Raw genomic sequence first — 23051 nt, 5'->3', positions numbered from 1 at the left:
ACGTATTGCAGCATCTCTTTGAAGTTAATGGGAGTATTCCTGATTTCTCCCCAGGATTTGGGTTGTTCCTTGTAGAGGAACAGCAGCATCACGTCACACACCCCCATTTTGCTGTCTTTTGCCTTTCTCTCTCTCTCCTGATCTTTTGAAAAAGGCAAAACAAAATGTGTTCATCTGTGATGTGTGTTAATGTCCTGCCTTTCCTCAAGGGAGGGTGAAACAAAGGACAAGAACAGAACACAAAAAATATGCTGTGTCCTGCAGTTCTCTCTCAACAGTCTGCTGCACACTGTCTCAGCCATGGACAACACAAGTTTCTCCTGCTCAGGGACTTAGAGCTGTGCTGTTCTGCATCTGTTCTGACAGTGATGGGGCTCCACTGTCATCACCCCCCAAATACAGAATACATTCTGCACCCAACAGTCCTTGTACTGAGAGTAAAGCCTTCTTACTCCCCGGCCCTGGCATCCTTCATCACTTGATCATTGGTGTTAGTTGGTAGCTCTCACTTCTATGATTGCTTTTCAGTGCCTTTTAGCTCTAGGTCCTTACATGTTACACCTGTGGCTCGCAAATTTCCTTTGGTAAAACTCTGGAGAAGGGAACACTTCCTTCTGATGCCCAGTTGTTTGTTATAAGGTTAAATGGGCAAAACACGACAGAAAGCACCTTGCTGGGAGCATAGCCTGGGAGCACAGCCTGTGGGCTGTACCCTTGCAGTGCAGCCCTGCAGCTAATCCATCAGTATGCTGCCTGATTCTTCACGGACATCTTTCCAAAACTGCTCAATTTCATGAGTTCTTCAGCCTGATCATAAGAGCGTTGGTGGCCTTCAGAAGGATATGTGAGTTTCCCCCTGCAACTTTTTTTCCCCCACTCTTTTAAGACCTAGAAGGGTTCCAGTAAACGTCTTGAAGCTTCACGCAGGTTCCGTGCTGCAGAGTCGAAGAAGGGAGCACAGTGCTTATTGCCTCTATTGCGAGCGCAGTCCAGCCTTTCTCCCTGAGATCTAGTCCTCCTTCACACTCAGCTGTCTGTGTTCTGCTATCAGCTGCTGGAAGGCTGATTTTGTCTTTCAGAGCTCTGTCGGGGCCATCTGTAGGCTGCCTATCACAAGGTCTCCAGAGGGCCTTGAGCAAGGTGGGCACAATTCTATTTCCAGCAGCGCCTCACCTGCCTGCAGCAGAGCTGCTCCCACTCCACTTCTCATTCTCACTTCACATTTCCAGGCCTCTGGTTTTTGGAGACTTTCCAGCAAGTCCACAACTTTCTCAAAGTGAGATTTTGCAACCCTGTGTCATCAGGAGAGTTGGAAATGCTGTTGAGCATAATGTAAAAGAATTAAGAAATATAGTATTATGGAGCCCTCTATTACAGTGATAAAATAGAGCATAGCAAGTTTATTCCTTATCGTGTGGAAATCACACCTCAGCCTAATCTCCAGTTAAAATATTCATTAATACAGCCTGAATGATAAATATATGTAATTACTGTGGCACTAGTTTTCATTACAATTATGAGAAGCAGGCTTGTGCACATGAGAGGTTCTGACAAGATCAGGATAGTGGCGAATAGGGCCCTTTATTTACACCTGTCTAACAGAAAGGGATTATACACAAATGAATCTATTGGTATTAGCCTGCATGTATCGTGCTATACCGTAGTGACCGCCTGGTTTCTGGAAGAGAGAAGATAAGGGATAGGAAGGCAGGCAGAGGCTTGCACTGCACTACGGCAAAATCAGAATGTCTCCTAAAGGAAGCTGGCATCTATCTCGCAGACACACAGCAGCCCTGCTCCAGGGCAAGTGTCAGTGCAAACACACAAATCTGTTTTGGGACAGAAATGGGACTCAAGAATAGAACCGTTGCTAATTTGGCTTTCTTTCACCTCTAAGGAGAAGGAATTTGGAGATTCCTGTACATGAGGCTGCTACTATTCTTCTGCTGATTGGCTCAGCTCACACTTGTTCCTCCTTCGTGAGATTGTGTCAAGAGGAATTTCCTCAGGAGATGCAGTCATGAGCAGCCTTAGCCCTGGCCAGATCCTGCCCTTCTCTGTAGCAGCTCCTCCATGGGGCTCTGAGAGCAGAAGCAGTGAGGACAATATTCCAGCTGGATGACCAGGATGCAGGTGTCAGTTTTAGCACAGCTCTTTTGTATGCTGCAAAGAGAGCTCAAATGAGCATATTGGGAAGGATGGGGAGTTGAGTGGGAAGGAGCCTTATGAGCTTCAACAAGGGCAACACGTAGTCCTACAACTGGGGAGAAATAACTGCATGCATCAGTGCAGTCAGGGGCTGAGCTGCTGCAGGGGAGCTGTGCACAGAGAAGGACCTGGGGGTCCTGGTGGGCTGCAGGTTGGCCATGAGCCAGCAGTGCACCCAGGTGGCCAGGAAGGGCAGTGGTATCCTGGGGTGCACTGCAAAGAAAGAGGGTGGCCAGCAGGGCGAGGGAGCTGATCCTCCTCTCTGCTGTGCCCTGGTGAAGCCACAGCTGGAGTGCTGCATCCAGTTCTGGGCTCCTCAGTGCACAAAAGACAGGGAACTGCTGGAGAGTCCAGAAGAGTGACAGTGATGGTTAAGGGCCTGGAGCAACTCCCTTACAAAGAAAGGCTGGGTGACCTGGGGTCAGCCTGGAGAAGAGGGGGCTGAGAGGGGGTCTTATGAATATCAAAAGGGCAGGAATCAAGTGGATGGGTCAGGCTCTTTTCAGTGCTGCCTCGTGATGAAGAAGTCTTTACTGAGATGGTGACAGAGCACTGGAAGAAGCTGCCCCAGGGAGGTGGTAGAGTCTCCTTTGGAGATATTCAAAACCCACCTGCATGCTTTCCTGTGCAACCTACTGAAAGAACCTGCCCTGGTGGTGGGTTCGACTGGGGGATGCAACTACCCCATATCACGTGGCAGCAATGGACTCACCACTTAATTGCATTTGTAGAGCAGTTAAATGGCAGGATAAGGATTGCTAGTATGAAATCCAGGCTGAAGCAGGCAGTTCTACCTTCTGTAAAAGGATTGCGTGGTGTAATAAGGAACTGGTCAGCAAGGGAGGAAAGAAGTGTTAAGTCGATGGAAGGGACAGCTTGTGAAATGGATGGGAATGCTGTAAAAAAATGCTCTTGTTGCTTAAAGAGCCTGTATGATCCTTAGCTGTTAAACCACAGGAGTGACACAGAGGAATTAATTTTACCTGTGGTTTAACGGGGGTCAAAGTAGCTTCTGAAGCAGGGCAAGCCGTTTTGGTGGCCCTCTTCTTAAAAGGTACTGATGTTGAAAACCGAGGAAAGAGACACAGAAATTATTAAAAAAAAAAATAAAAATCTTTGCAGTGTGAGGCTCAAGAAGCTCAATCGGCTTAATTCAATTATTTTTATTTTTATTTGAAGAATAGTGTGAGTGGCCTTGATAACAATGTAGAAGTATTGCCGAGCAGGGGAGGCGGGGAGCAGGTAGGCTGGGTGCTTATCTGAGGGAAGGATGATAAGAGCTGGTGCCCGCAGTCTGAAAGCACGGGAATCAAACTGTAAATTAAGCATCCTGTTAAAGGGATTAATGCTGGAACACGTGTCCAGGGGTGGTGGCACATTCCCCGTCCTATGATGTCCTTAGATCGAGGATATGTCGTTTTCTGGGAGAGATGCTTCAGTCCAATATGAAAGATCTGTGCTCTGGCCAAGGGTAATGATGGGATGGCAGTGGTTATCATCTGTTAGATGCCCAATAAGGACTAGACCGGGCTGCATGTGCCAATTTGTTTATCTGACATTTCCTAACTAGAAGTTTAATCTCTACAACACCAATAATGCTCTTTAGCACTGATAAAATTGAAAGGACAGCAGGCTCTGTGTTAGTGCTGCAGAACGGAGTTTGATTTCTGCTTGCCATGTGCAGGTTCCTCCATTTCATGCAAAGGCAAGCAGCTGGGGTTCTGACCCAGCCACGATGCCTGCTCGTACAGCACACATGCAGCTCTGCCTTTGGAAAGGTTTTTAAAATAGCAGTAAATAATGCTAAAATAATACTAAATGTTTTGTAAGAAAAGGGAAAAGTCTGCATATCTCAGTAACAGTACGGTAGGGTATATGCAGTGTGGTATTTGGTAGATGAGCTGCACAGAAGTGAGGCTTTGGATTAAGAGAAAATCATTTCCAGGTTCTCAAATCCATCCGCTCCATTGCAATTTTTGGATTACATGTTGCAGTGGCTCTTCCCAACATCAGTGCTGCTGTTGCTTTATTAGGAGCTCTGACAGAGCCGCTTTGCCTAAGATGCCCAGCGAGAAACTCTTCTTCCAAACCAAGCGCTGCCTACCTATGAGCAAGGCACTGCCTGCTGTGTGTGCCATCCCCCCCGAGGTGAGGGACTTCCCTGCTGCCACGTCGGATGTGTGTGGCAGCTTGGGATCCTGCATGCTGCCTGAGCTCTGTGCATCCTTAGCCATGCAGGCGAGCATTCCTGTGTTAATAAGGTCACGAGTAATATTCTGCAGTGGCTCAGGTTCCTTTGGTGATGCTGTTGGAAGTTGCTCAGGAACTCAACTCGATTTTTTCTGTGCGTGGCTCTAAGAAACATTACTGTTTGGGTTATTTAGTTGTGCTGTCTGTATAAGCAACTTACTGCTGGACAGTCTTGGGCTCTCATAGAATCACAGAATTGCAGGGGTTGGAAGGGACCTGAAGAGATCACTGAGTCCAACCCCTGCTAAAGCAGTTCCCTACAATTGGTCACACAGCTCGGTGTCCAGATGGGTCTTGAATACCGCCACAGAAGGAGAACCCACCACCCCTCTGTGTAGCCTGTGCCAGTGCTCCACAACTCTAAGTGTAAAGAAGCTCTTCTACACGTTAGAACAGAACTTCCTATGTTCAAGTTTTAGGCTATTGCTCCTTGTCCTATCGCTGCACACCACTGAGAAGAGCCTGGCCTCATCCATTTGCCTCCCAGCTCCCTTCAGATGTTTACAGACATCATCAGATCCCCTATCTCCCACGAACACTGTAGAGACTGCAGTTCTCAACTGCCTGCTTTTGCTAATGGTGATGTGCTGAGGACCCCATGTGTGTCTGACAGATACCGAGGTGGTCACCAGTACCTGAGGGAGTTTTCTCAGCTCTGAGGGTTGTTCACATCATGAATGTACAGTGCCTAAATCAGAGCCATGCGACATCTCCTTTCTCAAGGTGTGTAATCTCAGCTGAAAAGTCAGCTTCCTGTCTTCATCTGTGACTTACCAGCAGTGCTCCGAACGCATTTGGCGCTTGCATTAACGACTTTGTCGTCACAAGCCTTCCCGAGCCGCCACCTGGTTGGGTTTTCTCTTTGCTTTTTCAGGGTCAGCATGATTCCCGCACGCCTCCGTAAAGAGGGAAACTTGTGAAACGACGTGTCCCCTTCACCCCTGTCACAGCCGGCAGCAGGTCCTGCTTTCAGGGAGGGCAGCGCTGGGCTGCCGGCTGTTGGTGGTCGGGCTGCGGGTTTCTGCTCTGTCGCTGCCAGTGCGTTGTGATTCCCGGCAGCCGGGCCAGCGCGGTTTCGCCCTCTGCCAGTGCTCAGGGCTGCCATCAGAAGGGCAGTGCCGGCAGTGCTCACACTGCTTTCCATAGCACACACGGAGCGCTCGGCTCGCTGCGGGACTCCAGGAATGAGCGCGCACAGAGGATCCGTGTAGCTGCTCCTGCCTGCGCGCAAGGTGCCGGCTTTGGGCTCTGCCCCCTGCCCGCGCTCTGGTGCTGCCAACTCTTCTCCAGGTAACCTCTCCCTTTCCTACCGCCTGCTCTGCAGGGCTCGTCCGCAAGGCGCTGGGGTTCGGAATCCACCTCTTGGTAACAGAGTCTGTGAGCGGTTACGGCCCAGGATTCGGGCTGCCCGGTGCCAGGCGGGAGGCACAGGGCCGTTTCCTGGAGCTGTGCACGCTGTCGTGTTCTGTGGGTGCCCGTGGCTGGACTGACCATGATGGTAACTGCAGGCGAGTGAGGCATGATGCCTTCTCAAATAAGAGAGGACTTGATTTTGTTTCAGTAGGCACAGATTTCTCTTTATTCTCTTATTCCCCCCTCAGATACCGTCTTTTTCTCCACTGTTTATATTTCTTTTTGGCAGTGGTGCCTGGACAAGGTCACCAAGAGGCAGGAGAGCCCTTCAGTGCACATCCAGGGCTCCATACAAATTGTTTAGGGCAGAATCTTTTCGTGTTCCTAATGTGTAGTGGTGGGATGTATACAGGTTGAACTGTAGCAGAGGCATTAAATGCTACCGTGTGGCTTGATTTTTGAAGGAGGATCTGAGACCTTGGGCTTGGCCTCAACACTTGAGGTCCTGATGTTGGTGCACATTCCTTGGATGGATGTGTGAGCTGAGCCCTGCGTTGGGGAGAGGTGCTGTGGGGCTCAGGGCAGAGTGGTGGGCAGCCCTGCCCTGCACTCAGCGGTGCCCTGTGCCTGGGGCAGGAGCTCCAGCTTGGCCCCAGTGGGGCATGTCCTGGTGCTCAGCAGCATGGGGCTGCCTGGCAGCCCACCAGGAGTGTCCTGTGTTGGCCAGTGTGAATGGGACCATGGTGCAGCATCATGGTCCACATCTTTGCCTGAAACTGTCACCAGCGGCTCTTCTCAGTAGCTGTGCACGCGTCCGGCTCTGTCTTGTAGTGGACAGGAACTCACAGGATGAGGACCTGGCCCAGCTGGCTGAACGTGCTCTCTCCTGCCCCGCTCAGGTTCTTCCCCTCGGCCTCAGCACACTGAGCACTTGGGAGCTACGCACCATTTTGTGGATGGGGAACTGAAACGCATGCAGGCACTTTCATTTGGGTTATGCAGAGTTCCGAAATGAAGTCGGAAATGTGACTGGAGGCAGAAATGCACAAGTTCCTGTTCATGCCTTGAGCTGGTCTCTAGCAGTGATGTGAAGCATGGAAATCTGTACAGATCCTCTATCTGTAGTCCTCTGTAAGCTTACATGCTTTGTTTTCTGAGCTGGCTGTTCTACCAGCAGGGATCTGCTGGAGGTTAGCTTGCTAATTGAACTGCGTTGAAAGTTCTTCCTATTAACCTACACAGGCACCAAATTGTTTAATTTTTTTTCCCTTGCTAAATGTTCTTCAGCCTATGCTTTTCAGATAGTTGTGTCAGGCTGTTCTTATAGACCTGTAAGAATCTTATCATATTCACAAGTGTTGAGCTCAGGTTGGAAAAGCCATGAATGACAACCAACATGCTCAGGAGAAATGATCACCTGCACGGAACCAGCCTCACAAGATGGAGGAGATCTGACCCACGTGTTTAAATATATCTGGTAGAGTGGGCTCCAAATGGAGGAGAGAAATACTGCTGCTGAAGGGCTGTGGTGCAAAAATGAATGATGCTAAATTGGCCTTGAGAGCATAAGACCAAAGAAGATGTAGACCAGCCGCCCAAAGCTGTGAGGGAAAGCATCTAGAGATGTTATTTATGCCTGCAATGTGATTTATAAGGCTGTGACAGTTAACCTGCTTTTGACACAAGCTTGATTTAGTGGCCAGAACTTCCTCATTTCCACAGAAGAGTCTGCCAGATAAGGAAGGGGTGCCTGCCAGAAGGCCACTGCCACTGCTCCTCCCCAGGGAGGTGCTGCAGTGTGCTGCCCTGCTTCTCGGATAGAGAACTCCATGGGGCACCGTGACAAGCTGCAGGACTTCTTGCCCCGGGTGAGCTCTGAAAAAATGTGAGCATTTGATTTCTCGGAAGGTGAAAGTGATTTCTTATAACACGTGTGCAGATCATTCCTGCAATCTCTGAGATGAAGGTTTCTTTCTGCCCTGATTTCTTAATTCCCTTCTGTAGATGCCTTTTCTCCTCTGTCTGATGCAGGGTGTGGACCACATCTTCCCACCTCTTGCAGGGGGGACTGAGAGGGACAACGTTTGCAACTGTGAAGCCCTCTGGCTTTGTTTTGTCACACATGACAGCAGTGGAAGTTGTGCTTCGCAGGCATTTTTTCCTGTTATTTCAGAGACAGCAGCAGTGCTAAGGCTATAATGAGGGCTCTCCCATGATCATAAGCATAACTCCCATTCCTCTCGGAGAAAAACGTTGCATTTTGTACGTGGGCACTGCCCTAGGTCTGCTGGCAGTGCTTGCTGCGTATCGCAGGTTGAGGCATACTGCTAAACCCCCAGCACCCTGTGTCCTGCTGTACTTCTCCCAGAGACGTAACACAACATTTAGCCTCCCCGGGGAAGCAACAGGGATGGGTTCTGCTGTGTGATTTGCCTCTCCAAGTCAGCACCCAGTTCCCAAGGCTCACTCTGAAGTCTATGGAAAGGGAAAGGCCCCTCGGGAACAGTACTCAGTGCCACATATTGGTCTCCAGCTGCATCGCCGTCAGGAGGAGCTTTTCTGCCCTGAGAACTCTGGTGTGGGAGAGTTTTGTGGTGTGCCCTTCTACAGCTCATCTGTAAGGCGGATGGGAAGCGCTAGGCCATGCAGCTCTGCTGGGACTGCATCAGGGACACAAGATGCTTTGCTTCAGGTGAGGGCTCCACAGCAAAGGCCTGACTACTGCCAAAAACACAGTCACCCATTGGTGTCATTTTCAGAATGCAAGCACGGCTGAGATAAAGGTCACCTGGGCTCACAGTCCTGTGGGTGGGTTTTGCGGCCCTCCTGGATGTGCAGGAAGGAAGTCAGCACCACTGGATGCTCCCAGCAGTGAGCGCAGCGACCCTAGAAAGCATCCTTGGCTTTTGGTGTGCAGTGAGAGATGGTATTGATTTGTTTTTCTCTCTGGGAAGCTTTGTTACAAAGCCTGAAGTAGAACTGCCATGTCTGCTTTTGCTTTGTGCCCTCCTCTCTGTTGAGTCTTGTAAGCCCTACAAAAGCTCAAAGGAGTGATGCTTGTATAGTTCTGCCAGCGCTTTCCTTTCAGACCAGGCTTCGAGAAGCGTGTGCCTTAGGTGGGTGATGGGAAGGATGCACAAAGACTCAGCTGTCTCCCAGTAGTCTGTGTGCTTGCATGCCCTCCTGGCTGCGGAGAGCCTGCCAGCTATGTGAGAGGCATTGCAGAGCGTGTCAGTCCGGCAAGATGTAGAAAATGATCATCTTGCAAGAAGCGGCTTTCTTTGCATCTGGGGAAAAATGACTTCTGTAAGCAGTGCTTGCTCCCACTTGATTATTGTCACGTAAGACCTTGATTTAATGCAGGTTTCAGCTACAGGAAGCTCACGAGAGAGGCTGTGTCAGTAAGAGCAATGGCTGTAGTGCCTGTCCCAACCGCACGCGTTTCTCAGGAATAGAGAATTAAGGCTGGAAGCTCTCCTGCTGCCTCTGCCAGAGGTGGTGTCAGGGTTCTGCACGTCCCCTGTGATGTGACCAAGCAGACAGCGCAGAAGAATAAATAACAAAAATGCTTAACTGTGCTGTGCTGATAGGAGGGCAGACTTTTATCACCCAGGCATAGGTACATGCATTATCTTTGACAGTGCCCGCATACCCCATCATTCATCCCATCCCTTATGCTTTGGTGATACCTGGATAAATGGGGGGAAAAAGGCGCATATATTTCTCAAGGACGTGTTCATGTTTCCAGCATTACTTTTCCATGCTAACATTATGACCTGAATCCAAAGAGGCACCAACTTGCTTTCCAGAGACCGTGTTGTGAGGCAGAAGCCATGCTGCCAGAGCAGCTCACCTCCTCGCAGGTATCTGGCCCATGCTTACCTGCTCTGGCAACACCCACTGCCTTCCTGCGGGCACAGGGGCAGGCTGGGGCTCACCAGGCATCAGACACCCCGCAGGGCCAGCAGAGGCACAGTTCTGGGCAGAAAATGCCTGGAAAGGGAAGAGTAAAAAAGCTGGACCGGAGGGCAGAATATTTGTTATCATCTCAATTAAGGCTCTCTTGTCATTGTAACATGAACATCTGATCAATCTACAAAGCTCTAGTAACAGTTTGTTAAAGCACAGCTTCTCTCTGAAAGAGACTGCCAATGCGTTTCATGTTTATCTCTCAGGGACTTGGTAGCAACCGTATGTGGCTTGCAAGTACAAAGACATGTTTTTTTCCTAACCGCCTGCCCTCCAGATGCAGCCTGAGCCCTGAGCTGAGCTCTGTCTTTCCATCAGCCTCTGATCAGAGTTCTGATAGAAGCACTCAGTGTGCAGCAGCACCTGCAAGCTGGGCCACAGCAGTGCGTGCAGAGGACTGCCAGGGCGTTCAGTAGGTAGCTGGGAACTGGAACTAGCTCCTGCTCACAGCATCACTTTGAAAACGCCCACACTGTTCTACAAGGGGCTGCTGTGCCCTTACGGCCACGCTGCCATTATCACCTCAGGTGCAGCCTGCTGGGGAGGCAGAGCACTCAGCAACACTCAAGGCAAAAACCTGACAAAGCTGCTTAGGGATGCACAGTTACCAGCTATTTATTTTGCAGTGAGGGTCACAGAGCAGAGAGGATTCATCCAGCATTACCAGCTCCTTCCTCCTCTCGTGCAAGGAGAGCAAAGTCCCAGGGGAGGTCATGTGCCTTGTCCAAGCCCATCAGCAAGCTGGCAGCTGTATTCATCTTCTTGGCTGGGGTTTGCCTCATGTGCAAGGAAGAGAAATGACCCCACATCCCATGCTGTCCCAGCTGAGCTTTTGCAAATGTTTCCTTCCATCTGACACCTGCTCTGGGTGTGAGGCCATGGAGGCCTGCAGTCAGCTTGCTGTCTTCCCAGCAGTAATGCCAGAGGAGAAAACTCAAGAAGCAAGGAAAGTCAGTGGTTTCCTATGTTCTCTCAACAGCTTATGATCTTAGTTATTTCTGAGAACAAAGAAGTCAGTTCAAGGCTCGTTCCAACCAAAGCAGGCACTAAAGGGAGAATGGGAACTGATGATCCTGCTAATACAGAACTTGTGTAAGACCAATTAGCACTCAGGATTGAAGCAAAATCCAGGCTTGGGTGACAAGCAGGTAGTGAGCACAGAGGCTCAGTTCTCTGTGCTGTGTCAGCTCGTCACTCCTGTGGCCCAAATGGTGCCTATTGAACCAGAGACAGGGAACAAACTGGGGAGGCAGCTCCAGAGCCAAATTCGCTTCTTGGACTGTTCGTACCCCAATACATTCTGGTGTAGGGTGCTCTGCTGTGGTATCTGATAATGCAGGAGCTCTAACTGAAGCTTTACTCTTGACTGTGGTGGTTATGACTTCCCTGCTGCCACTCTGCCCCCCACCTGCTTCCTCCCCAGACCAAGGAAGCCTACAAAGAGGAAATTTCAGAGAGCTGAAGACATCTTTGCCAGCCTGGGTAAATCTGGCTAGCAAAGGAGAAGAGTAGATGCAGACACCAACACATTCACTCACCTGTAGCAATCACCTCCTTTAGCTAAAAATCCCAGAAAGCCAAGAAATGGACTGTGTAAGAGAACAGTTCATTAACATTTATACAGCACACTTGTGCTTCCAAATGTCTGCTGAGTCCCAGGCTCTCCCAGCTGATAAAAACTATTGCAAGCTGTCACACCTGATTCTCTCTCTCCAGCCCTGCAGGTAGAGGAAAATCTTTAACAAGATTGGGAAGAAAAGAGGAGACAATTTCTCTTTACTATTCTATGGGAAAACAAGCTGTTGGATTATTGTCTGGAAACTGTGCAAAGTGCCAAGATGAGCAGTGAGAGCCTGGAGAACCCTGGTCCCTCCCCATTGACTGAAGGCCTGAAGAGAAAGAGGGGAAGACCAAAGAAACAGCCACAGGTGAGTGCATGTCACCTATAGAGTCTACCTGAGGTGCCCAGCGTTAACCTGGTAGGATCTGTAGGCGGCCAAGAGCAAGGAAAGCCAAGGTTTTCTGTAGTAAATATTAAGGCTATTCAGGAAAGTAGCAGTGTGTGTGCCCTGGGGTGTCAGAGGTGTTCTGGTGTCCACATGGAAAGCTGCTCAGACCAGGGAGTGGAATGGGAGGAGCTGCTCAGGTCTCTGCTGCAGTCTGGAGACTTTCAGGTGTCACAGCCCTCTGTTTCTGCACCGGTAGTTGGTGCACAGGCTGCTCTGGCCCTGTTCCAGATGCTGTGGTTGGGATCCTAGCAACTCATCCATTTCACCAAGACAAAATGTACATGAAATTAGTGGTAAATGTGTTTCAGCATCAGGAAAAGCAGAGACAACCAGATAGGTTTTTCAGGTGTGACCCTGCTGAATTTTCTCTTTGTTGCAGGATGATGCTGTGGGCTCACTGCCAGAGAAAAAGCCACGAGGAAGGCCAAAAGGAAGCAAGAAAATGAGCACTGTAACTGGACAAATGGTAACAGCAAGTGGCTTGTGTGCTTTAGCAAGGGGAGGAGAGATGCTGGCTGTATGAGAGGGACAAGTGGGGAGGTTTCTCTTGACGGCCAAGGAAAGGCTGCCCCTATTTTGGTTTACTGTCAGCTGCTGCTGTTAGACCTACCAGTTCTGCGACCTTTGTCCAAGCTGCCCCAGCCCTCCCGTGCTGCTGCTGCCTGCTCAGCACTTCACTGCTTTTGTGCTGCATGGTTTCCATGTACAATCAGCGCGATTTGGTGGGCGCTTCCTCCACAGCTGTCCTCCTCCAGCCTTGGCTGCTTCTGCTGCTTGTCCTGCAAGATCATTGTGCAGAGTTCACTTCGTCCGAGTGAAGTGTATTAATGGTGGTGCCCAGCAGATGCAAGAGATGAAAATATATCTGTTGTTTTCAATGTAGGTAGAACCTCCTGCTGGGAAGAGGCCCCGAGGAAGGCCCCGCAAGTGGGTGAGTGCAGTTCTCAGTCCTTCTCCTCTCTTCCAGGTACAGAGCTTTGGGTGGTAGTGGGAGGTTCTGCTGTGTTTGATCTTCTCAGTCTCTCTGCAGTGACACAGAGCTGAGCTGGCCTGGTGGCCTCACATGTGTGGGAAGCTCTGAGTGCCCTTGCAGTGCCCCAGCCCATGGCTCAGCTCCCATAGCAGGCTGGGAGAGCTGCTGTGCTCAGGACGTGTCAGTCCATCACAGCAGTTTCCCAGGGCACAGATTCCATTCTGAGGCACAGGGGCTGTCATCTCAGGAGTCCTGAAACACTGCAGTGATTGCTCAGCATGTCTGTTTGTTTCTAAACAAGAAACTTAGAATTAAAAGAAAATTTAAAAAAAAAAAAAAAAAAGTGGAAAAAAAAGAATTAAAAACGGAAATGTAGTGACAAAACGGTGAGTGGGGCCAGCAGGAGGCTCTTCTCTGCAGCCAGCAAAAGATTAGTGAGAATCGGTACCTGGAAGATAAAGGCTTGAAAAAAAACCTACGCTTATAATCAATAGGGATATTCAGTCCTGCAAACAAGTAATGGCCTGGGATCTCTCTTTGCAGGTGATTTATAAACCAAAACAAAATGCAGACAAAGCCACACAAATCTCACAAACTTTATTTATTGCACAGTTGTTACCACAGAGAATTGCAGGCCAAAGCCACACTGTGCACTCACTGCAGCAATCCAGAGGTGTGCAGCTGGGAGCCATGCCTCTTGTTCCCCAGGTTCCGTGGATTGAAGGTATCACTTTAAAAATAAACAGAGAGGTGTTCCTTGAAGGCCTTGTGGTCTGAAATCTTCTCATGAATGAGAGGTTTGTCAGTGCTTGTGGAGTCCACTCACTGGAGTCCAAGCAGTCTCCAACACACCAGAAGTTATAAATTGCTTTACAGCAGAATTTCAGATTCCTGAGGCAAACGGGGATTTCAGGAAGCACAAAAGCTGACCATTAGAAGCTATTTTAACTTACAGCTCACGTGGGAGGAAATATCAGGAGAGGAGTGTTAGTGCTGAAAAGGAGCACTGATGAGAGCAGAGCAACACCACGCAGTATGCATTCACTGTGTAAAAGCCAGGGTAGAGGCTGGTATTTGGGTGGTTGCATGCAGACCAGCAGTCTGGGGTTGGTTTTGGTCCTTCCCAGGGACCAGGGAAAGTCAGGGCTTTACAGGTTGTTTGGGAGCAGCCCAAAGCCTGAAGGTTTAACCTTCACAATTGAAGCAGTGCAGTTCTGTTCTCAGCCTGGTAGGGAACAGAGCAAGCAACAGAGCTCTGTGGGAGGGATAAATTCAGTCCTCACTTCAGCTGTCACTGTGATGCAGGCTGAACTGTGGCAGGGAGGCTGCAGCCTCGGAGCTCTGTTACTGTAGAGTTCTGGTAAGCAAAGAAGTGAAGTAAATGCTCCATCAGTCTGGGGAGGGGTTTCAGAGCCTGTTTGTAAAACACCTGCTGGTAGAGCTGCCTGGTGGTGGCAGTGAGGGACTGTGTGTGTTCCTGTGCTCCTTTTCAGAACCATAGGGTACTTAGGGTTGGAAGGGACCACCAGAGGTCCACTTGTGCCAACCCCTGCTCAGAGTGGGTTTTGAAGAGCAGTGCTTAGGGTGCCCAGCCTGCAAGCACCCAGGGTGTGCTGAAGTCCTTCCCAGCACCTGACATCTCTTAAGGGTACCAGTGGGACAGGCAGCACCATTCCCTGCTGTTACAGACAGCAGTAGCTGCCATTCTGGGCTTAGGAGGGGCTGAATTCATGGAGCTGTGTGCCAGAGCTGTAATGTAAGGCGTTGCTGCACACAAAGACATGCAGAGCAGTCTGTCAAAAACCTTTGTCCTTTAATGCATGCCAATTTGCAGAAGATGAAACTTTTTCCACACCAACTCTTTTGTCGTAATGCTTCAGAATGTTTTGCTCTCACTTTGTTTAATGAAGCATTGTGATGCCTCAGTTTAAAATTCATTTAATACCTGAACAGGTTTTTTTTTTCAGGGTAAGGGGAACCAATACAGAAGAAGCGGAGCAGACCTTTGGTTTTGAATTTTCAGAGGACAAAACACTTTGCATTTCAGGACAGGAAATTGTCCTGAAATATAAGAGGAGTTTTCCAGGCTGAAAAACCAGTTCTCCACACTGGGGAGGCTTTCAAAGTCTCACATCAGACATGCAGTGGCTCAGGACAGACTCAGGCACCATTCAGAGCCTGCTGTGATTGTATGAGGACACCACACGCTGCTGCCTGCTCTCGTGTGCGTTAGAATCATAGAGATATAGAATGGCCTGGGTTGAAAAGGACCACAATGATCATCTAGTTCCAACCCCCCGCTACATGCAGGGTTGCTAACCATTAGGCTACAGGAAGGGACGTCAAGTGGGCATGCCTCCAGCCCTGCACAGCCTGGTGTAAATAGCACTGATTGAAAGCATCGTCCTCTGCATCTACTTTGCACATTTGCAATTTTGTCTCCCTGTACTGATGCCACATGGCTGTTTTCATTCTGGTGTATCTCCTCACAGCCTCAGCTGGTGACACAAGGAGCATCTCAGGAAGGCGGCCCTCAGGGAAGCGGTGACATGGACGCAAACTCAGCGTCTGCCATGCAAGGTTAGAAATTAGACAACCTGGATCCTCCAGGGCTCAGTGTGGAATCGTGCTCCTAGCAAAGCACATGCATGTCCCCACAGCCGCTCACTGGCTGCAATGCTTCTGCAGATCTGACCAACAGAGGAGTGTTTGGAAGGGCTCCAGGAACACAGGAGGGAAACACATTTCTGCCATCTGATTTGGTGGTGACTACTTGAGTAGAAGGGGAGGCAGAAAGCAGGGGAGGGGCAAAGTCTCTATATGACTTCTTACTGACATAAATTTATCTGCGGCAATGGCTGCTGCTGTGGTACAGCTGAGTGAAATCTTCAGGCTGTGTTAAGATAGCAGGCTCTCACTTTCTAGTGAAGGTCTTACCTTACCTAAAACTGTGAAGAGCCCTCAGCATTTGGGATGTGCTGGTGTTACAGATTTGTCCCCGTCTGTTTCTTGTAGTCGGATCTCTCCTTCCAAGCTGTGCTCTGTGACAGCACATGGGAGATGTTCACATATCAGCAGCACAGCAGTCATGACACTGGCGCGTTTCTAGGCAGGGCTATGAGCTGCTCTGAGATGAGGTGACAAATAACAGGTGTTACTGTCCTGGGAACACACAGATGCACCATCCAGAGCCCCAGTTGCATTGCAGCCGTGGGAAAGTACAAATTCAATGCAGCCCGTGCTGCTGTGGGCTGCCCTGAACTAAGGGCCAGCAAAACCTGCACACAGCTGAGCCCTACCTCCAGGGAGCATCACAGGAGGTGATTCATTACGTGCTTTCCCCTGAGTGGGAGGTGGCAGAGAGCCAGCAGCCCAGGAGGGGCAGATGTTGCCTTGCTTTGCCATGTGGTCAGCACAGCTGCTCCCTGTGCTCCTGCAGCACACCGTGTGAGAAGTGAGCCAACTGACACTGGGCGGGCAAACCAACCCCGGGTTCATACAAAGTCTCTGGAAATGCAGTGTGATAAAACTGAAGCAGTTGGCCTCAGCTGCTCAGTTCAGCTTCCTCTGGGGCTCCCACTCCCATATCGCTTCCTGCCACCCAGCTGTGCACTGACAGCAGCGGGGCTGTGGGCGGTGAGCTCACCCACAGCACCTTCCAATGCTTGGGCATGACCCAAATCCACAGCCTGTGTGAATGTTCCTTCTCCCTGCAGTCTGGGCAGCAGCGTGAGCATGCTTCCCTCCTTTGCACTGAGGTAGGACCAGATGTGATGAAGCAGCACCACTGTGGTCTCTGGGGGTCTTAGGCTTAACTTGCTTATCACTGCTCCTCATGCTGCCCTGAGATCTGCTACTAGGAGCCTGCAGCATGGTCTTCTGCTCTGGGCACAGACAGAGCTTCTAGCTACTGTGGGGTTGATCAGTTTGCTTTTTCCTTTCAGGTACGGGGCTTTGAGTCCCCACGCTGTGGGAGGGCCCAGAGGAGCTGTGTGCCTCCTGGTCCTGCAGACTGGTCCTGCACAGCTCTCAGTGGGGAAAGGCATTTGTCCCAACTTCGTGTCTGCAGCATTAAAAAGAATTCCCAAAATAAACAATGGCCACCTCCCTGCCTTTCAGTCAGGCCTTTCTGGGGAGAATAAAGAAGCAGGAAGAGCTGAACGAGATATGTGCAAAACTTACAAGCCTGCCCTGGAGCAGCAAAGAAAGAAGAGCTGCTTTAGAGCTAGCCTTTTATTTTTCCTATGGCCTTTGCAGCTGGGTATCCAGCTCTGATTTTCCCATGTTTGTTTGCATAGCAGAAGCCAGGGAAATCCACAAAGACTGTAGCTCAGAGGCTCTCAGTAGCCCCACTCAGGGGCACACTGCCAGGGGCTGCCATTCACATCAGGCTTCAGCCTAAAGCCAGCACAGCAGCACGGAAATGCTGCTGAGAAGTAATTTGAGTGCTTGGGAACAGATCCTTACTGCCTTTTAACCTCGCTCTGGCTCTGCAATAGGGCATCTGAGCAGACCTCTAACTCTCTGTCTCCCATTATCTTTCCCTATAGGCATCACTGGAAAAGACGGTTTCAAGCCCAGCAAAGCTGCTGCTGTTCGGAGGTCTCTGAGCAGCATCGCCGCCGCAGCTCAGTAGTGTGCTGCCTGCTCACGTCCTGCTGGAGCCAGAGGACAGGAAAGCAAGCAGCATTCTTACTGTCATATTTCAAATTGTTCTCTGCGATGATTTTGGCTGCGCTTTTCCCTCTGTTGTCTGCTGGCTTACCCCAAACATCCAAGCAGACTTAAGGGACAAAACAACAAATGATATCTCAGGGAGATGCCTTCCTCAGTTTGTAGTACGTTTTTTGAGGATACTGAACTTTTTTAACAGTGCTACAGTGACACAGTGCCTTGAGCTGCCACAGGTAGTGATAGTTCAATAGGGTGATGGTGTTGTCTCAGTTATATACACATACAGGAGAGGAAAACAATCTGCATAGCTGGCCATTGGACTCACATCATACCACCTCTGGTACATGATGGTGTAGTCCAGGAATTAAATTTTGTTGATTTGCTCATAGGGACTGCGTCTGAAAGATAGAGTTGTCCCCTCACTATACCACAAAGGAGAAAACAACCAAAAACCAACTTGATGGCATTTCCAGCTTACCTACAGTTGTTGCTCCAGTGGTCAGCAACTTGGATGCTTTAGAGGAAAGCTCACACCCCAACACACACCTCAGGGATTGACTCTGAAATATTTCTCCTGGTGCTAGCAGCTCAGGGCCATCTTCCATACCTCGCTGTTGCCTCATGGCACAGCCCCTGGATTTATACCAATTTTCATGAACATGTTTACAAAGCTTAGTTACAGCCACTGGATTTCATCACTTCCAAGGAGTGTCTGTAGAGAACCAAAGTGACTCAATGGCAGCTGTTTTGCAGAGCTTCAGGTTACAACTGAAATTACCATTGCACCTGCGTGCATAATGTGCTCTGTGGGGTCCTCTAGTGTTGCAGCTGTGCAAACAAAAGCTGGCTGCTACCTCTCAGCCAGCAGCACTCACGTCAGCTCATGCTTCTAGTGTCGAAGAGCATCTTGCTACGTTCTGAGGAATGGGGATATTTCCCTTATCCCCTTGCAAACAGCAAAATCCTGACGGTATTTTCTATCTGGTGGATTCTCTGCCTGCCTATTAGAGGAATAAATTGGGTATTTCAATTATCTTTGACAGGATGTAAAATTGGCTAGCTCTACAGTGTTAAATATTTAAACAGAACATAATTGGCTTTAAATTTATGGCAGCTCATAGCAGAAACCCATGAAATGGTGGTATGTATTGAGCTCATTTATTATCCTTTCATCGTGTCTGTTTCCTTAGCAGGAATGTATTTAATACAAGAAAATACCTGCAGGCATAGGAGTTAAGAGGAAGGGCTGACTGGGGAGAGAAAATAGAAAAAAACACATTTTTTTTCCCTCTCGGTCACTTTGTCCAATCTGCCCCGTTCAGCATCAACCAGGGGCCTGACCCGGTGACTGTGCTCTCAGGTTTGCCCTAACAGTAGTTTCTTGTGTATGCAGTTTGGTGGTTTGGGCAGAAAACCCCATCAGAGAACTCTTTGTGCCTCCCCTGCTCCACAGCAGGGAAATCAGGGATCAGGTGCATCACAGGGGGTGACCTGAACCCGCAGGATGAGGCAGACTGCCTCCTGCTGCCTGCTCACATCAGCTGGGACAACGTGTGAGTCTGTCCCTGCTGACTGCTCCTCTGAGTTCAGGGCAGGAAACTGGTCTTCAGTGGACATGAATTCATCTGCCGTTCATGTCTGCATTCAAAGGGCACTCCGGTGATCAAGATATCTTACCAACTTCTTTGCCTGATTGGTAATTGAGACAGATTTAGTATTTTTCTTTCAAGAGTGTACTGTGTACTTCATTGAGCCCTATTACCTGAGAGCAGTAACTGCAACCACGAGGGACTGAAATCTCAGCTTCTCTAAATGGATTTGGTTTGGCATCTGTATGACTCGAGCTTTTCCTATGAAAACCAGGCAAACTTTCCATAGCTGGTGACGTGGTGCAGGGGTGGAATCTGCCTCAGCCAGATAGTAAATGCTCTGGGATCAGATCAGTAGCATTGCGTTGGGAATATAAGTACTCCTTCTCTTGGAAACAAAAAATACAGCATTTGCTACCTCTCAGCTGGGAAACCATGGGAGAAAACAGGAGCCTCTGAAAATGTAACTGCTTTAGAGCAAGCAGAATTCCATGCTCATTTGGGCTACTCTGCACATAGTCAAAATCCCAATCCGTAACTTCAGCTTCCACTTTTATGCAGAGACTTGGAATGAAAGCCTACAAAAGGCAGGCGGAATTCCAGTCTTCTTCAGAGAAATAGGGTCTCACCCTGGATTTTCTTATTTGAAATAACCAACGCTTTCTTTTTGCCATAGCTAGTCACACGGTCAGTGCAGCCAAATCCAGCCAAATCCTACCTCTAAGTAAATGCCTTTCCAGTGTTTCTAAGCTTGGACAGTTTGGGTCTGAATCATAAACAGGTCACTGCAGTTGGATTAGAACAGAGCAGATGAGAGATCTGTTATCCAGCAAAGCTTTAAGATTCTCATAAATGGTTCCAGTTTGGACGTAGGCATAAAAAGAGTTGGCAATTTGCAAATGAACCTTGGAGTTTATTTTTAATAAAGGTATAAAACTTCTAGTACCTCAGGCATCTGCTCTGCCTCTTCTGTGTTTAACAGCCTCAGCACACGCTCACATCACTAGCCACACTTGTTTCTGTATCTGAACCAGATTGCCATGCATTATAAAACATGACAGTTACTCGGAGCACCCACAGACCTATAAGAAAACAATAACCAGCACGAATGATGCAAGGAAAACCGCCCTGCCTAAACCCAAGTGTTGTGCCTACCGTATATCTTCCTGCGCCTTGTGAATGGCTTGATCAGGATACAGGATAATTCTGCTTCATCCATGCACTTAGAATTCTCTACAGCTTTTGTCTATGCCACTCAGAGGTGGCTGACTGCAGAGCTTGCCATCTGAAGCCTTCCATGTTTCCTTCAGACTTTGAAAGAAGAGGGGAATTCACTCTGTACAAATTTACCAACAGGTACTGAGGATACACTCCAGTTTTCCCCAGAAAATGTAAGCAGGGAAAAAAGAAAATCACACAACATTTCATGTAAATTCTTTCATTATATTTCAATGCTTAAAACACAGAATACTTGAATTCAATTACATCATAATGCTTCTGCTAGGTTGCACATACACTTCCAAGAACTGTGAGCGAAGGTGCTACTGAACTAAAAGAATACTCCAGTACAAGCCCAGCAAATATCCATAATATTCTTCTAGTCTTATTTTCCATACTTCTTTAACCCAAGGGCAGTTGTCACAGGACAAAACCTACTGCAGCAGGAAGAAGAGTTGAAGAGAATTCCCCTGCAGGAGTGTTTGTTACACAAGCTTTATCTCAGCACTGATGCAGAATGAGGTGTGTGGTTTTGTACTGCAGCTGGCAGATGCACTGCTCAGCACTGCGCAGTGGTCTGAGGAAACAGCCCAGCTTAGGTTGCCCTTTCTGGAGTGTATAACGACAACACAAGTTTCCATCCCAGAATTAGAGGGATCGAATGCTGGCAGGTTGGGATAGCCATGCACCAATGCCACCAGTCATGTCCCTGCCCTGCTGCAGAGCACAGGAGGGTGACAGGCAATGAGTGCCTGCTGCTGAAGGGAGGAATGTGTCTCTGCAGCTCGCTGTTCTCAGTGAGCACTTGGAGGCGATAAAGAAACGGAAGCTAGGGCTGGGGGAACGGGTCTGCTTTTTTAGCTGCTCACACAAGCATAACCTCTGGGAAGGCCCAAAAACAGTGGCCTCCAAATTGAGATTACATGGAGTATTTGTACCCACACCCTCCTTCCAACAACCTCCCTAGAGTGCCAACACCAGCAGCCTGGGAATGTCTCCTGCCATACCTTACCAGGCCTTGAGGACAGGCCATTTTCTACGGGTACTGACACTTTTATACTTCCCTTTCATAGCTCTCTGGTTTTTAAAAGAGAGAGAGACTGAAAAATTAAAGCAACTTAGTCCCGCAAAAATGTCAGAAGGGAAGCTGGGTCAATCAAGAAGGCAGGGCTAGTGAGCTGTTTGCTGCGGGGGTCAGTGGCATGTGTCCAGAAAAGGGTTCAAAAGAAGAAAAATCACAGTGGGGAGCTAAATACAGCACTTAGGAGAACAAAACTAGCTTGGAGGCCCAAACTTGCAACAAAGCATTTTACCTGAATTGCCACTAGTGAAACACCTCCTTATGAAAAGCTCACCTTTAGATCTGCATTCAAATTTTGGCTGGCCCTGATTCCCTTTTAACTCGTGCTGTGGATGGAATATGATCTGACAAAAGCAGGTGCTGCAAAAAACAAACAAACAAACAAACAAACAAAAAACAAAACCAAACAAAAATATCAGTAGTGATCAGTACATAGCTGGGCACTGATGCTTGTGTGCAGGCTGTACGTGCAGAGCACCATGAACACAGCAGTGAGACAGTCTGATTTGTGCATTCACCTCCAGGGACATCAAGCCACCACCCATCTAGGAGTGAGAGACAATCTCTGCAGATTGCCATATTGGACCCTCCATAGTCCTTTCTGCCATGCTCTGTGTTTGCACTGTGAGAGCACAGTCTGGATCCTGCTGCCATTCCCTAGTCTCTGTACTGGCCAGTAGCACCCTGGGCTGGTGGCCACCAAAAAGGCTGCAGAGAACAGCGCTCATCCTGCACGCCAGGATGACCAGAGACCCCTATTGCACTCCTTCCCACAGCCCTGATGGAATACTGGCTGAGAGGTGTTTCAGGCTTACTGGAGAACTACTGGCTTACCTGTCAAGACCCACCTTCTGCATTAGCAAGTAGCGCAAGCAGAGGTTAACACAAAACTTTTTTTCCTTCAGCAGGAAGAAGGCTCTGCAGGTCAATCAGGTAAGGAAGTAACCAGATGTTCAGCCACCTCTGGGCAGACATTGTAATGACCCGATTTTCTTCATTCAAAAGAAAAAAGTTTAAGGTTTAATATTCTCTCTGCTTGATAAAACTTCCCTGAGCTGAAGCAGGTAGGACACACGGTACCACAGCCCCACTTCTGCTTGACTCCTCTCTCTGGCTCAGGCACCACCATTCCTAGGTCAGCAGCAGGGAGTCATGTAGCCAGACATGGCAGCCCTGCCTCCAGCTGTGTGGTTTCTCCTCCTTCTACACGGCAGCCTTAATTTGGGATATTCAGCCACTTCCTCAGCTAGGGTGTTACCAGCCAGATGTTCACCATTTCACATTTTAGAACTAGCAAATTCCCCATGCTGCAGTGCCAGCCCAGGCACACATTTGTCAGCATCACACAAGCCACAAGGGGAAAAGCCCATGGTTTGTGTTTTCCCCTGTGCCTCCATGGTATGTGCCTCCAATTTACCACTCAGCTAGAACCATCAGTTTCCCCAGCTGAAGGAGGAGGCTTTGCCACCAGCCACCCTTCCAGGGTCTGCCAATGCTGCGGTCGCTGCACAGAGGCTCATTCACTGTTCTCGTTGGGATCTGGTGGCACAAACCCAACAGGTAAGCTGTCTGGAACATGCATCTCTCCTCTTTCCCTGATCCAGAGAGCACACAGATGTGCTTGGATAGTTAATCTACAACAGAGTGAGCGCTATTTCTAAGCACACAGCTTGGTAGGTGGTGTCAGTCAGCACCAGCCCAGAACCTGGAGCAGCATGGCAGCTCAG

The 23051-nt window shown here is 49.1% G+C and overlaps 1 protein-coding gene across 1 annotated transcript; it reads left to right on the top strand.

Annotated features, from left to right (window-relative positions):
* Positions 1–5274: 5274 nt before the first annotated feature.
* LOC125698564 (high mobility group protein HMGI-C-like) lies at positions 5275–21725 on the top strand. The gene is made up of 6 exons (XM_048957031.1): positions 5275–5748; positions 11497–11708; positions 12169–12255; positions 12673–12720; positions 15255–15342; positions 17313–21725. Exons 2-6 carry the CDS (start codon positions 11619–11621, stop codon positions 17396–17398), a joined length of 399 nt encoding a protein of 132 aa, XP_048812988.1. The 5' UTR covers positions 5275–5748; positions 11497–11618; the 3' UTR covers positions 17399–21725.
* Positions 21726–23051: the final 1326 nt, after the last annotated feature.

This window comes from Lagopus muta, chromosome 11 (genome assembly GCF_023343835.1).
Source record: "Lagopus muta isolate bLagMut1 chromosome 11, bLagMut1 primary, whole genome shotgun sequence".
Classification (NCBI taxonomy): Eukaryota; Metazoa; Chordata; class Aves; order Galliformes; family Phasianidae; genus Lagopus; species Lagopus muta.
The sequence above is the reverse complement of the archived record's forward strand: the minus strand, read 5'-3'. Positions and strand labels throughout refer to the sequence as shown.

What these genes read in the sequence shown, in the direction of transcription:
- LOC125698564 (XM_048957031.1), top strand. Translation starts at nt 11,619, where the DNA reads ATGAGCAGTGAGAGCCTGGAGAACCCTGGTCCCTCCCCATTGACTGAA. An exon ending in GACCAAAGAAACAGCCACAG is followed by an intron (nt 11,709 to 12,168) that starts GTGAGTGCATGT and finishes TCTTTGTTGCAG; the next exon opens with GATGATGCTGTGGGCTCACT. An exon ending in GAGGAAGGCCCCGCAAGTGG is followed by an intron (nt 12,721 to 15,254) that starts GTGAGTGCAGTT and finishes ATCTCCTCACAG; the next exon opens with CCTCAGCTGGTGACACAAGG.